Consider the following 13,274-nt stretch of genomic DNA (forward strand, 5'->3'; position numbering starts at 1 on the left):
TGTGATCGAAATCTGGATCAGCACATAAAGATGTGGATGTTAAGGGTCAGCGAACCTTTAAATTCAACCAACACATTCCTCAAACACAATCACAAACACACACCCTGCTGGTCATCGGCCCAGATAACCATCTCCCATAATCCCTTCAGAGACTGATGACTTTTTGACCTGCGAGCTCTCTGGCCCTGTATCACTGCACCAATCAGTCACAACGCAGCTCAGTCCTTATCCTGCTGATCGGGACTCGGATACAGCCTCTGACTGACAGCTCAAATGGGAGTGAGTTTAAGGACGGGGTGCTGTAGAGGGAGGAGGGCATTTGGGGGTTAAAGATAAGATGTGATGAACCTCTTGTGATGGGAACAAGAGAAGAAAGACTTCGGTGTGAATATCCCCACTGTAATCTGGCAAGGCTGAGCATCTTGTCAGACGAATCAATGTGACTCTTTCCATGCAGTTACGCCTTTCAATCTTTCTTTGTTGTTTCTGGAAAGCACTTTGTAAACACTTGCAACAACAATAATAACATTCATATAACAATAATTTATATTATTATCATTTAATAGTTCAATATAACAGACAATTAATAACATAACATTTTAATAATCTTATTATTTAAACATCTCTTACCATATTTCTGGATAAAAGCACTTTGTAGGCAATGTTGTAAAATGTTTTAATAATAATAATAATAATAATAATTATAATAGTGATATTGTTATTATTACTATTATTATTATTACTATTATTATTATTGTTATTATTATCATTATATCAACCTGACACTATCTAATAAAGATACTAGTGCAAATTTGGTCACACATGTTCTTTTTTATTAGTCAATTATTGTTGTTACTTCTGATAAAATAAAATTGATAATGATAATTATATTTATTACAGATAATAATAATAGTAATACTAATTATTATTATTACTATTAATAATAATTTTTATAATTTGACATCATTCATAAGATGCCACAACAAAAAAGATAATAATAATAATAATAATAATAATAATAATAATTTAATTGCAGCCATATTCTTCATTATTAGTCCATTTTTTAATCTGACTAGTCACTTCTGGAAAGCACTTTGTAAACAAAGTTTAAGTTGTATAAAGTGAAGTTGATATTGATGATGATTATAATAATAATAATTATTATTATTATATTATTTGACAACATCAAAATATTATATTAACTTTGACAACATAATAATAGGTGGGGAAAATGATTGTTTTTATAGCAGTTAATCTTCAGATAACTCTATGACTCTGTGTTCTGATTCCAGGTAGCAGTCTGCCTGTGACCTGCTCCACAGCATGGGTGTGTGTGTGTGTGTGTGTGTGTGTGTGTGTGGGAAGGAGGGTCAGGGCAGGGGGTACGTTCTGTCGGGCTGCTCTATTGGCAGCAGCCAGAGATAGTGAGGAAGGGAAGCATATATTTATTCCTCCCCACCATGGGCATAGAGCAGCAGGGAACAACAGGTTCCAGAACACAGCCACGCTGGGATTCTGCTGAGTCCCGGCACACACACATATGTGCACACGGAGGGATTTGCGCACACGCACACCCACGCATGCATACGGTCCTTGCACTAAAATACACAATGAATTGGCCAATGCACACACACAGAGCACACAAAACACAAACCTAGACACCTTCTTAGAGGTTATGAAACACATGCTCACATGCTGAGCAGACAGACGGCAGCTTGGGTCAGGACCATTTTTGGCCTTTTCCTCTGTCGGTCACGTGATCGGAGGAGGTGTCGCAACAGTACAGTCTCATCTCATGACATTTATTACGTTAATCAACTAATTTAACCCAGGAAGAAAAAAGTGATTTGAGGCTGGTGGGAATAAAATCAAGAAAGAGGTCTTCTTTCTATTCATTCTTCATTTCTATCAAGTATAACATAATGCAGGATTTATGTCCAACTTAAAACCAATGACATTAAACAATCAAAATCTCTGTTATAAAGACCTGATATCTGAATTGAAAACTGACAGAGTGATTCTTACAGAAGTAGTTCACTCAAAAATGTAAAGATTACTAAGTCTTTCATAGTATTTGTAAAGGGTCTGCAAAGAACATGAATGTAAATGATAAAAAAGGATAAAAATGTTTTACAGCAGGACAAATGAACAGCCATAGCAGACAAATGTCTTTCAGAGCGCAGCCGTTAATGGCATGTTTAATGCCATATTTGATTTTTTTTTATTTTTATGGTGCAAATGACATGCTGCAGAGTAAAAAGGAACGTCTACCTGACCTCAAATAGCCCAACACTATTCACAGATCGATGTGAAAATACAGTAGTCTAACTGCATGCTGAGTTACACGCTGATGAACAATCAATGGCTTTTTGAGGCAGAAATAAATGCATTTTAATGCACCCCCACCCCTCACTGACTGCCGCATACAAAGCGTTACCATACTGTAATTGTGAAGCATTCATCCAGTCAAGTTCATATCTTTATCGAGATAAATAATGCAGCTAAGGTGTTTCACAAATTTTACCATGATAACTACAGTGGAGATTTTATGGTGGGTGCCAATACTAAATAAAGAGATGACAAGTCTTTGAGATATATAATAATATTATTTAGGGATATTATATGTGGGAAAAAATGTAACAACACTACTTTAAACACATAATAACAATTATATGAGATCACCTTAAAGGAATAGCTCACCCAAAAATGAAAATTCTGTTTGAATTTTTTGACCTTTGAACTTTGTTCATTTTTGGAACAATGCAATTTGTTTATTCTCGTAGCTTCATAAAATTACAGTAGAACCACTGATGTCACATGGACTATTTTAATATCTTTACTACCTTTCTGGGCCTTGAACGAGTCTGTTGTGTTGCTGTCTATACAGGGTCAGGAAGTTCTTGAATTTTATCAGAAATATCTTAATTTGTGGTCCGAAGATGAATGAAAGTCTTACCTGTTCGGAACGACATGAGGCTGAGTAATTAATAAAAGAACTTTCATTTTTGAACGGTGAACTGTCCCTTTAAAAAACATTAAAGATAATTTTTTTAAGCTATATTTTTCAACTGACAGTGCTGGCTAATACCAAATTACCATATTCCTAATATTCATAAAAGCAATCAATGTTTAATTTTTATTTTCTTTTTATTGTAGATTCTTTATTCTTATCATCATTACTGCAATCTTACTTTTTCTGTAGCTTTTTCTATATTGCATTTAAACAGATAAGCCAATAAACTACTTTGAAATTAGTCTTCAACAGAAAACATTGTGAAAACAAAGGAATAAAGTGTGGGAATGTAATCCACCGTGATATTAGGGGAAACAAGACCCCCCATGAACATCATCATCTTGCCATTGTTTGCTTGAGAAACTGACTGTCCACAGAGCCGTCATTGTTATTTTAATCGAAAAGACAAAGGCATCTCAGAGGGCTTTTTTCTTTTCTATGGGGCAATTTGACACCTCTTAATCCAAAACTTCCTCTGGCTGCCCCGTTGGGAGGAGCGGACACAGAGGCTTGGGTCTATTGTGCATTCATGGTCATTAGCACCTGGGCTGCGGTTCCCTGATGCAGATCACTGAGCACTGAGGCGAGAGAAGTCACACGTATCCCCCCTGTGTATCGCACGTCACTGTGGGAATGTGTGGGGATGTTAACACATGCACGCACATATTAAAACACCTGAATGGAATTTGCATTCGATTTTAATTCGGATTTCCATCATTACACTGCTCTGAGTGCCAGTTAAAACTAAAAGCACTGTTTTCATAAGAGTGAAGTATAACAGGTGGACTGAAACATGTCACATAAACAGGTTCGATGAGGATAAATCGTGCAACTCCATGGCAACCATCATTTATGTCCCATCTGGTGGCACGCTGCCTCTGAGAGTGCATTCTCAAATCCTAAAAACACTGAGCGCAGCCCTCATTAGAAAGCCATAGATTGGCAGATGCACTGGCTGGCTATTCTAAATCTGCAGAACAAAGCAAAGCAGATAAAGCATTTGGTTTGGCAGTGTTTTATATTGTGTTTCTGGGTGACTCACTCTGGGATTAAACACTGAATGATTTAAATGGGCTGAGGACATAATTCTATTTATTCTTATTTTGGACTCTCCGTCTGTCAGTCATTTAAAGATAAATTGCAGATGAGCCACATTTGACTGAAACTGGCAACTGCAAACCCCGCATTGTGGAGAAACCACAGGATGTTTGGCATCGCACTGTAATCTAGGTGCATGAATTATGAACGACTGAAACATTAACTAGTTAATTCAGCCCGGCAGGTTCCATAATGCAGAAGGTGTATGAGTCAGTAGGGACTTATTTTTAAAAGTTATTAAAAAAGCTGTGCTGCCGTGACAGGTTCTCACTCTAACATGGAAAACAGTGTGACGGCGTTGTCATCCATCTTTATATAATCCCAGGAACCAGCGTTTTACAGCAGAGCTCTGTATACAGGACATCATAGTGTATATATGACTTTGGTACATGTCACTGCCACACTTCTTGTGGAACAGTTTTACAGACTCTGTTAATGGAAAGACATTAGAAAATGCCTAAAAGGAATTTAAAGAGCGAATAATCATTTTATGCATTATACTAACTGCATTATACAACAGTTAGTTCTGGTCCTTTAATCTGATTGGTGCTCCAAGAGTGAGCACAGGGATTCTTCACTGTTTGTTTCGACTGAAAGCTTGCCTGCAAACAAGCCATGACCACAGACAGCAGGTATACACTCATTTTAAAGTTCTGGCTGATATTTATAAGATATTTATGATAATATTTTAATGTTATGGCTGATAACCAAAAAATTACGAGCAATAAACTTCAATATTTATTTATATAGATAACTTAAAAAAAGGTACCAACATACATACTTTTGAGGTAAAATACAGTAACAATATGATCACAATTTATGAAACTGTAACAAAAACAGAATTAAAAACACACATTACTCCATTAATAAGCATAAAAGCGATTAATTCTTGTGGTCCTAAAGCTGAATTTCCAGCAGCCATTACTCCAGTGTTCAGTATCAAATAATTATATGCAGCATCAAAAAAAAAAAAAAAAAAAAAAAAAAGTAAAAATTTGAATATGCTGATTTGCTGCTTAAGAAACATTTATTATTACTTATTACTCATCACCAACTTTGAAAAAAGTTGTGCTGCTTAATATTTTTGTGGCTTTGTTTGATATTTTTCAGGATTCTTAAATAAATCAAATGGTCAAAAGAACAGCATTTATTTGAAATGGAAATCTTTTGTAACATCATAAATGTCTATACAGTTACTTTTATGTATTTCATTTAATGTATCCTTTTTGAATTAATATATTAAGATCAACATACTATCCCCCATAATATTTTATATAAAAATAATAATAAAACAATAAATCTTACACTTCCCAAACGTTGAAACATCAGTGTGTGTGCACACACACACACACACTCACAAACACACACACACACACTCACAAACACACACACACATTCACAAACACCCGCTTACACACACACACATAAACACACACACACACACATTTATAAAATATATAAAAAATATATAAAAAATATATATTGAATAATGAGAAGAAGACTGCTTGTCCAGTCAACATCAAATTATGCAACCAATAACTAAATCTCAATATTTCTGCTGCCTTATTGAGTTGAATGGCATGGAATGAATGGCAACCTAAAAAGCCTGGAGTCTTACCAAGCAGGACCAATGACGCTTAACAAAAAACCCCATTCTTTCAGAGTGCTTTACGGCCAAAGGCTACACAGATTTTTTACAGCATTTCTCAATAGAGGCATCAGCCAAGAGAATAGAGAACAGTAGAGAGGACTTGAAAGAGATCCACATCAAAGGGAGCTCAGAACGGCTACTGTAAAGTGCACCAGAGGCTCCGAGGGACTGTTCCTTAAGATAAAACATCATATTTTATGGAGCTGTTAGAGCCGACCCAAAGTGCTGTTCTAGGGTCAGTTTTAGCAGTTACCCTTTTATTGCTGGAAGACTGAAGCTTATTGTAAGCTTCAAATTTCTTTGAGCAATAATCTCACTGCTATCCTTTCTCATTCTGAATTGCCTCGCTAATGTCATCCTGATCCATTCTACCTGTTCAACTCTCCTCCTTACTTCAAATGATCCAATTGAACGGAGATAATAGTTAAGGGTCCAAATTAGACTATATAATTTCTACTTTACCACTCAAAATTGCCTTCTCTAAAGGATACACGACTGGTTTACTTTCCACCGCTGAAGCAGGGATGCGTCGCATAACATTTAATTAAGAAACTCCATTCAAACTGACTCTACTCGAGCTAGCAAAGAAATTGAAACAGTCAGATGATCGCCATTGTGATAGACCTGACATAGACACAGGCAGCATGAAGAGCGGTGATTCATCAAGACTTTTTTTTTTTTGGATGCTAAAAAGAAGTCTTTTTTCGAAGGTCAAATCATAAAACTTCAATTTAAAATGATTTTGATCTCTAGACACAAAAACTGATAGAGAAAAAGTTTGTGTTTATATTCATGCCAAGAGTAAATGTATGTTTAGACCATCAAAGTCAAAGATGTTAAAATATGAAAAGAGTGGCTGCTTCTGATACAATAAAGTGAAATTTCACTTGAAAAGACCAACCTTTTGGTTCAGTGAGTATTCAGTGTGGGCGGGGCCATGCATGACTCACCAGTTTGCTTATAATTTACCATGACTGGTTTAAACAGAACCTAGGTTTTAGTGCCTTCTCAGATGTTACATTGTAACATCTTTCCTTCTCACTTGCATCATTCATATGCATCTTTTTTTTTTTAATTTCCATTTGTCTTCTCTCCATATGCTCATTCATGAATGCATGTTCTCTTACCTGCTGTTAAACTTCTCTGGATGTTTTTCCCTCATCAAGTGGAAGCGGTGTGCTATGGATGCATCCTGAAAAGTGGAATAGAAAACAGGAAAGACAAGTTAAATGCCTCTCTTAGGTTAACATATAAAACAGTGTTTCAAGTCTCTGGCTAATGAGCTACAGACAGTGTTGTCAGTCGGCTGAAGGAGTGCACATCCTAAATCAAGTGTTCAGGGCTGAGATAAAACATCATCCCTGGACCAAACATAACAGCCATAAAGCTGCTCAGAAGGTTAAATGGTGCAGTTTGAGAGCACAAGTGTTTTCAAAGTGCATGTACAATACTGTTCAAAAGTTTGGCGTCACTGTTTTTATTTATTTAAGTTAGTCTTGAGTAAAGAGATGAAAACTGATCATATCAAAATCAAGGTTTCCACAAAAATATTAACCACCACAACTGTTTTCAAAATTGATAATAATTCAAACAACTAACTGACCTCAAACTTTTAAGTGGCAGTGTACATAATAATTCAAACAACTAACTGACCTCAAACTTTTAAGTGGCAGTGTACATATCAACTAAAAAAGGAAGCTGAATTAAAAATAATTAAATTATAGGAATTATAATCAATTCATAATCTGAATATTCCTATTTTTGTTTTTGTTTTTCTATTTTATGTCAAAATGTCTCACAATAATAGATGGATCCTGCACAAGTCTGCAAATCAAATTTCAATGCAAATTTTAAAACACACCAGTCATGCGACCTTCATCAGGCATAAACAATCAGGCATTATGATTATTTTTCCTATTATATCTAATAGGAAACATTTGCCATTATTTGTACATAATACCATAAAGTGTCAAACCTTACAGCTTGGCTCATTGAGTTTATAGACTGGTGATTTCAAATTGGCGCTCAAGAGATGATTTTCTCTCTGGTGCAGTAAAAATAGCCTTCCCTAGAAAAGGAGAGCTGCTCGGGTATTAACAGGTCCCTGTTTCACATCATGAGCTCATGTGCAATGGGGGAAGGCTCTGCATGTCAGCTCAGTTGCCTGAGGGAAAGATGATCGTGCAGATAGGCCTGCTGGACAAAGTACACAATCCTGGAAATGGGGTTACAGCACTAGAGTGCCTGATGAAAAAAAAATGAAAAAAAAGCTGGATGCATAAGTGATGGTATCATCAGAAAAGAGGCTTTCCAGGAACGCCAGAAGAGGATGGGGGTGGGGGGATGAAAGAAGATGATGCCGAAGACCAGAAAAATGAACAGTCAGACAAAGACAAGCGAAAACAAAGCTTTTATAGCAGTAGTGCGCACTTCATCAGACCCATTTGTGAACAAAAAAATTCCAGGGATTTTCGGCTACAACTCCAGACATATTCCTGGAAGCAAATACTTCTTTCAGATGAAAACATAGGTTGATGGTAAATCAACTGCCTCAAACAAGTACAGATCCAAAAATGCTCATTGAGTATTCACAAGTATTAATTTATACATTTTTATGTTAGCATTAAATAATGTAAGGCCATGACGTCAATTTAAATCAATGATCTTATTCATTTGATTAATTCCAAGGCTAAATGTTTTCAATATTAGGGCAAATAAATAATAATTATTGAAAAAATATATAAGAATGCCATCTTCATACATTATCTGCACTCGTTGTGGTTCAAAACTAAACTGAAAATAAAAACTATCATTATAAAAATGCTATAAAAACATAATGTGGCTATCATCAACTAAAACTACAAAAAATATTGTTAAAAAATATCTGTATTCACATAAAATTAAATATAAATATAAAAATATACAGAAAAACAATTCAATAAAAATTTTAAATGTTACCTGACTGAAGCAAGTTTAAGCTGAAGTGCTAAAATTACCAAATAAATAAATAAAACTATTTTGAAATATTAAAAAAATAAAAAAACATTTATTTACTAATAGTTCAACTAAAATTAAGACAATTCTAAATATTTAAAAAATATAAAATATTATAACAATTGTTAAATAATATTAAAATAACATTAAAATAAAATAAATATACCATAGCAGATTTAGCAAGTTAGCGTAATGGAAGCATAATGAAGTCCAATTACTTAGAAAAACAGTTAATGATTCTTTAACAAGCCACATTTTTTATTGCTATTTTCAGCCTTTGTTTGGATAGGACAGTTAATTGACAGGAAGTGAAGTGGGAGAGAGAGTGGGGCAGGACCGGGAAAGGTCCATGAGACTTAAACTTGGGACGCTATATGTTGGCACACTGCCACAAGGTCACCGGCGTCGACTAACAAGCCACACAGTTTGAGGTATCATTCGGTAGCACAAAATGGTGCAGGACAAGTTAAGCACCAAAGATCATTACCAGCATTTTGTTCAAATCACTAACCCTTGCCTTAGCAACCACTGATTATTAAAATAAAAAAATGTAGTTCTAAACACGTTGCTTAGTAAAATGACCACATCATCTACTTCAAGACCATTATCCTGTCAACTTGAACGATACGAAGTTCTGCCTGTGAGGACCTAATGGCAGCTGAGAGCATAAGTGATCAAACAGTGGGTTAAAAGCACCAGAGGTTGTTTGCTCTTGCAGCTCCAACCCAGAACGGAATCCACCCTCAGTCAAGCAGCCTTGATTAAAATCAAAGCAACAGTGCGCAAACAGAAGAACTAATTGATGAATCAGGTCTGCAACCATAACTGATTATTTCTATATTTACACACGCACATGTAAAAGACAGAAGAGCTCAAAGCCACCACATCCTTCACTAGGCCCGAGCCTGAATACGTTCACACACACGTAACACCTGTCTCAGAGTTTCGCTGTGTAATATAACGATGGATCTCGACACTCTGCAGTGCTCACTGTGTCACAGACTCAGACAGGGAGGAAGTGTGTTACTGTGAGATTCTCAGGGTCTGATAGCTGCTGGCACGCCGATCAAGCTGCAAGCGGACGATGCTACGTTAGCACCTGCGCTGGCTTCCTGCCCGAGCTTGCAGGTGCTGCAGCGCTCATATGGGAGAGGGTACAGGAAGTGTGGGGGGTTGGGGAGGCTGCATGGACTTCACATATCCAAACCAATGCTATAATACTGATATTTAAAAATGTTCTATCACCTGCTGAGGTCTATGCATGTCTGGTATTACTCAAGTCAGTTAAAATATCAGAATTGACAATGTCTATATGACATTTCTTGATGCTCAGAAAGCCCTCGCAGGTGTTCCACAAACTGGCATGTGTGACATTGGAAGAGAACAGAATGCACTGTATCTCAATCACTGCAGTGAATACCATGACATAGAATGGGCACTGCACAATGCCACACTTTAAAGAGTAACACGACTAATGCACGCCAGAGTAACCCAAAGGTCACGGGTTTGAGTCTCAGGTCCGGCAGGGATTGTCGTGGGGGGAGTGAATAACCAGTGCTCTCTCTACCCTCAATACAACGACTGAGTTGAGACCCTTGAGCAAGGTCCCGTACTCCCAACTGCTCCCTGGGCACCGCAGCATTGGCTGCCCACTGCTCTGGGTGTGTGTTCACGGTGTGTGTGTGTGTTCACTGCTGTGAGTGTGCACTTGGATGGGTTAAATGCAGAGCACAAATTCCAAGTATGGGACTACATACTTGGCCACACGTCACAGCCTTTCCTTTCCTTTCCTTTCCTTTCCTTTCCTTTCCTTTCCTTTCCTTTCCTTTCCTTTCCCTACCCTACCCTACCCTACCCTACCTTACCTTACCTTACCTTACTTTAAATGGATAGTTCACCCTTACTTACCTTTATGTTGTTTCAAAACTGTATGACTTTATTCTGTGTAACACACACACAAACACACACACACACACACACACACACACACACACACACACACACACACACACACGCACACACACGCACACACACGCACACACACACACACACACACACACACACACACACACACACACACACACACACACACACACACACACACGTTTGTTTCTGTGAATTGTGGGGACTTTCCATAGACTTCTATTGTTTTTATACTGACCAAACATATTTTCTATCCCTTAACCCAACCCTAATCCTACCCCTTACAGAAAACCTGTTTGCATTGTTACACTTTCAGATAAACATCATTTACTATTTTTAATATATATATTTTTTCACTTGTGGGGAACACAGTTAAATATGAAATACTACAAGTATCTTCTTTTTTTTTTGTTTCATATGAGATAAAAAATCATACATGTTTGGAATAACACAAGGTTAATAATTAAGTTAATATATATATATATATTTCATTTTTAATGAATGTGCTGAAGTGTCGAAACCCTGTTTTAAATATAAAGATTTTTATTTATTTATTTAAATGACTTTAAAATTCAAAATTGATAGATAATTTTCTAATTAAGGTCCATATGCTGGTTAAAATTTTTAAAAGTTTGGGGAAAAAAGGTTACATGTTCCACAGCTGTAATATTCCTGTACACATGGCATCAGAACATTCTGAATAAACTCAGACATGAACATACCGTTCATACTATTCTATTCTGGAAATACTAGACACGCTTGTTCTTGCAGTGCATTTTAATTTTATCAACTCATTAAATCTCATTCATGTCCAAACAACAGCGCACAAGAGTCATCAGGCTCTTAAATGTAGGCCATAATGTTTCATTTTAAAAATAAAATGCTTCCCCAATAGCTTGACATTTCAAATTTACATGCATCTAATAATCTAATATCAGACAGAATAACCTTAGTTTGTGCACGCACATTTATAAATGAATGTCAAAACAACCCTCATAGGCAAAACTCTTGTTCAGTTTCACAGTTTCTCATCTGTATTGTACATTTTCAAAAGGTTTAGCTGCCCAGATACAAAAATCCTCTGGGGTGTTATGTTATGATTCATCCCAAAACTGTGCGCTATGGGAGGACAGGGACACCAAGTCCTCCACTAAGACATATCCTGTCCCTATGGAATGAAACTGCAGGCTTAACTGTTCTTGGCACCCCCCCCCACACCGCGCTATCTGAATGGGTTAAAGATTGTACATCATCTCAGAGTTTGTATCATGTAGAGGTAGACATCTTCTGCACACCAGTGGGCGAAGTTCAACAATTAATTTGGTCCAAAAACAAATATTGTCCTTCTGGGATGGTATCTATGGATGGGGTGAAGAGGTGAAGGGTATTAACCGAGGTGATATTCAGGTCACCGTGATTGGTGTGTCCACACCGGGTTATTGTAGCACTGTACTGAGTCAGTGCCCATCTGTGCTCCTGTCAGCACGAACGCGAGCAGGTGCTATATAGACCGGGAATATGTTTGTGTTAAAGTCCACATAATAGTGGGAGTGTGAATAATGTACAAAAGCATCTCTAGAGCGCATGTGTGAGTTGAATGGAGAGGTGGGACCTGTTTTCCTTCTATCTTTAAGACAGGCCAGGTGTCACTCAGCACGGCCATTCATTATGGTGGTAACCTGGTCCGATTTTGGCAGCCAAACACTTCCTGTCACTGATACTTCCCCTGACCTTCAGTCCGTGCCAGTATTATACCCCTCCAAACACACATAAATACAACATGCACAAACACACACACACACACACATACATACACAGGCTGACAAGCTCTAAAATAAACACTCTTATCACATAGATAATGTTGAAAGATTGAATAAATCAAACAGTTGTTTGTTTAGCTACCTATTGAACCGGCATGAGCACAGCCATATTACAATATGACAGAATAGACCCCTTTCACATTTCTGAAGTTCTCAGAAGCAGTAGTTTGACAACATTTCTACAGTTTTTCACACCAAGAATCTAATAAGTGAGTGTTTGCAACACAACGGCTGAGTGAGTGATAGCACATTTAACTTTTCTGACCAACTGGGGCAATTTGTTGTATTTATCGTTCAACACTATAGAAGTTTACCTAACTAAACTTCATTAGTGGTGATCAAAACTATAAATTATATGCTTTTTATGCTCCCATTTGCCACAATAGCAAAAGGAAAATTCCAAAATAGCATTAAGCATTTCTAAAAAGAAATTACGTTCATCAGAAGAGAGAAAGATGTCAAATTTGCTGTCAATCCTTCAGTCGATGCATTACTAGATTTTAAAGGGTTAATAACTGTGGAAATGCATCATTACAGTCTGTGAAAGGGTCCATTGAAACACAAAGGAAATATTCTCAAATGAGAGACTATTTAAAAGTCTGGGACAGTGTGTCTTCAAAACGAAGCATAATAACTGCTGCATAAGTACTGCTGTCCCAAAGCAGAACTGAATGTGTCACTGGAGATGAAGGTGTGCGTGATACCACACCAGTGAGAACATGATGGCAGCAGCACAGTTCTCCAAACACCCTCACCACAGGGAAGGTGAGAGGCT

General features: G+C 37.0%; 1 protein-coding gene across 3 annotated transcripts in view; it reads right to left on the reverse strand.

The window, feature by feature from the left end:
* Nucleotides 1-13,274, reverse strand: part of LOC109074470 (diacylglycerol kinase beta-like) — a 115,345-nt gene that overhangs the window by 24,129 nt on the left and 77,942 nt on the right. For all 3 annotated transcript variants that reach the window (XM_042731300.1, XM_042731301.1, XM_042731299.1), the window contains one exon: nt 6,890-6,954. In XM_042731300.1, the coding sequence (XP_042587234.1) occupies nt 6,890-6,954 (65 nt within the window). The remainder of the gene's footprint in view (nt 1-6,889; nt 6,955-13,274) is intronic.

Source organism: Cyprinus carpio, chromosome B9 (assembly GCF_018340385.1).
Source record: "Cyprinus carpio isolate SPL01 chromosome B9, ASM1834038v1, whole genome shotgun sequence".
NCBI classification, from domain to species: domain Eukaryota; kingdom Metazoa; phylum Chordata; class Actinopteri; order Cypriniformes; family Cyprinidae; genus Cyprinus; species Cyprinus carpio.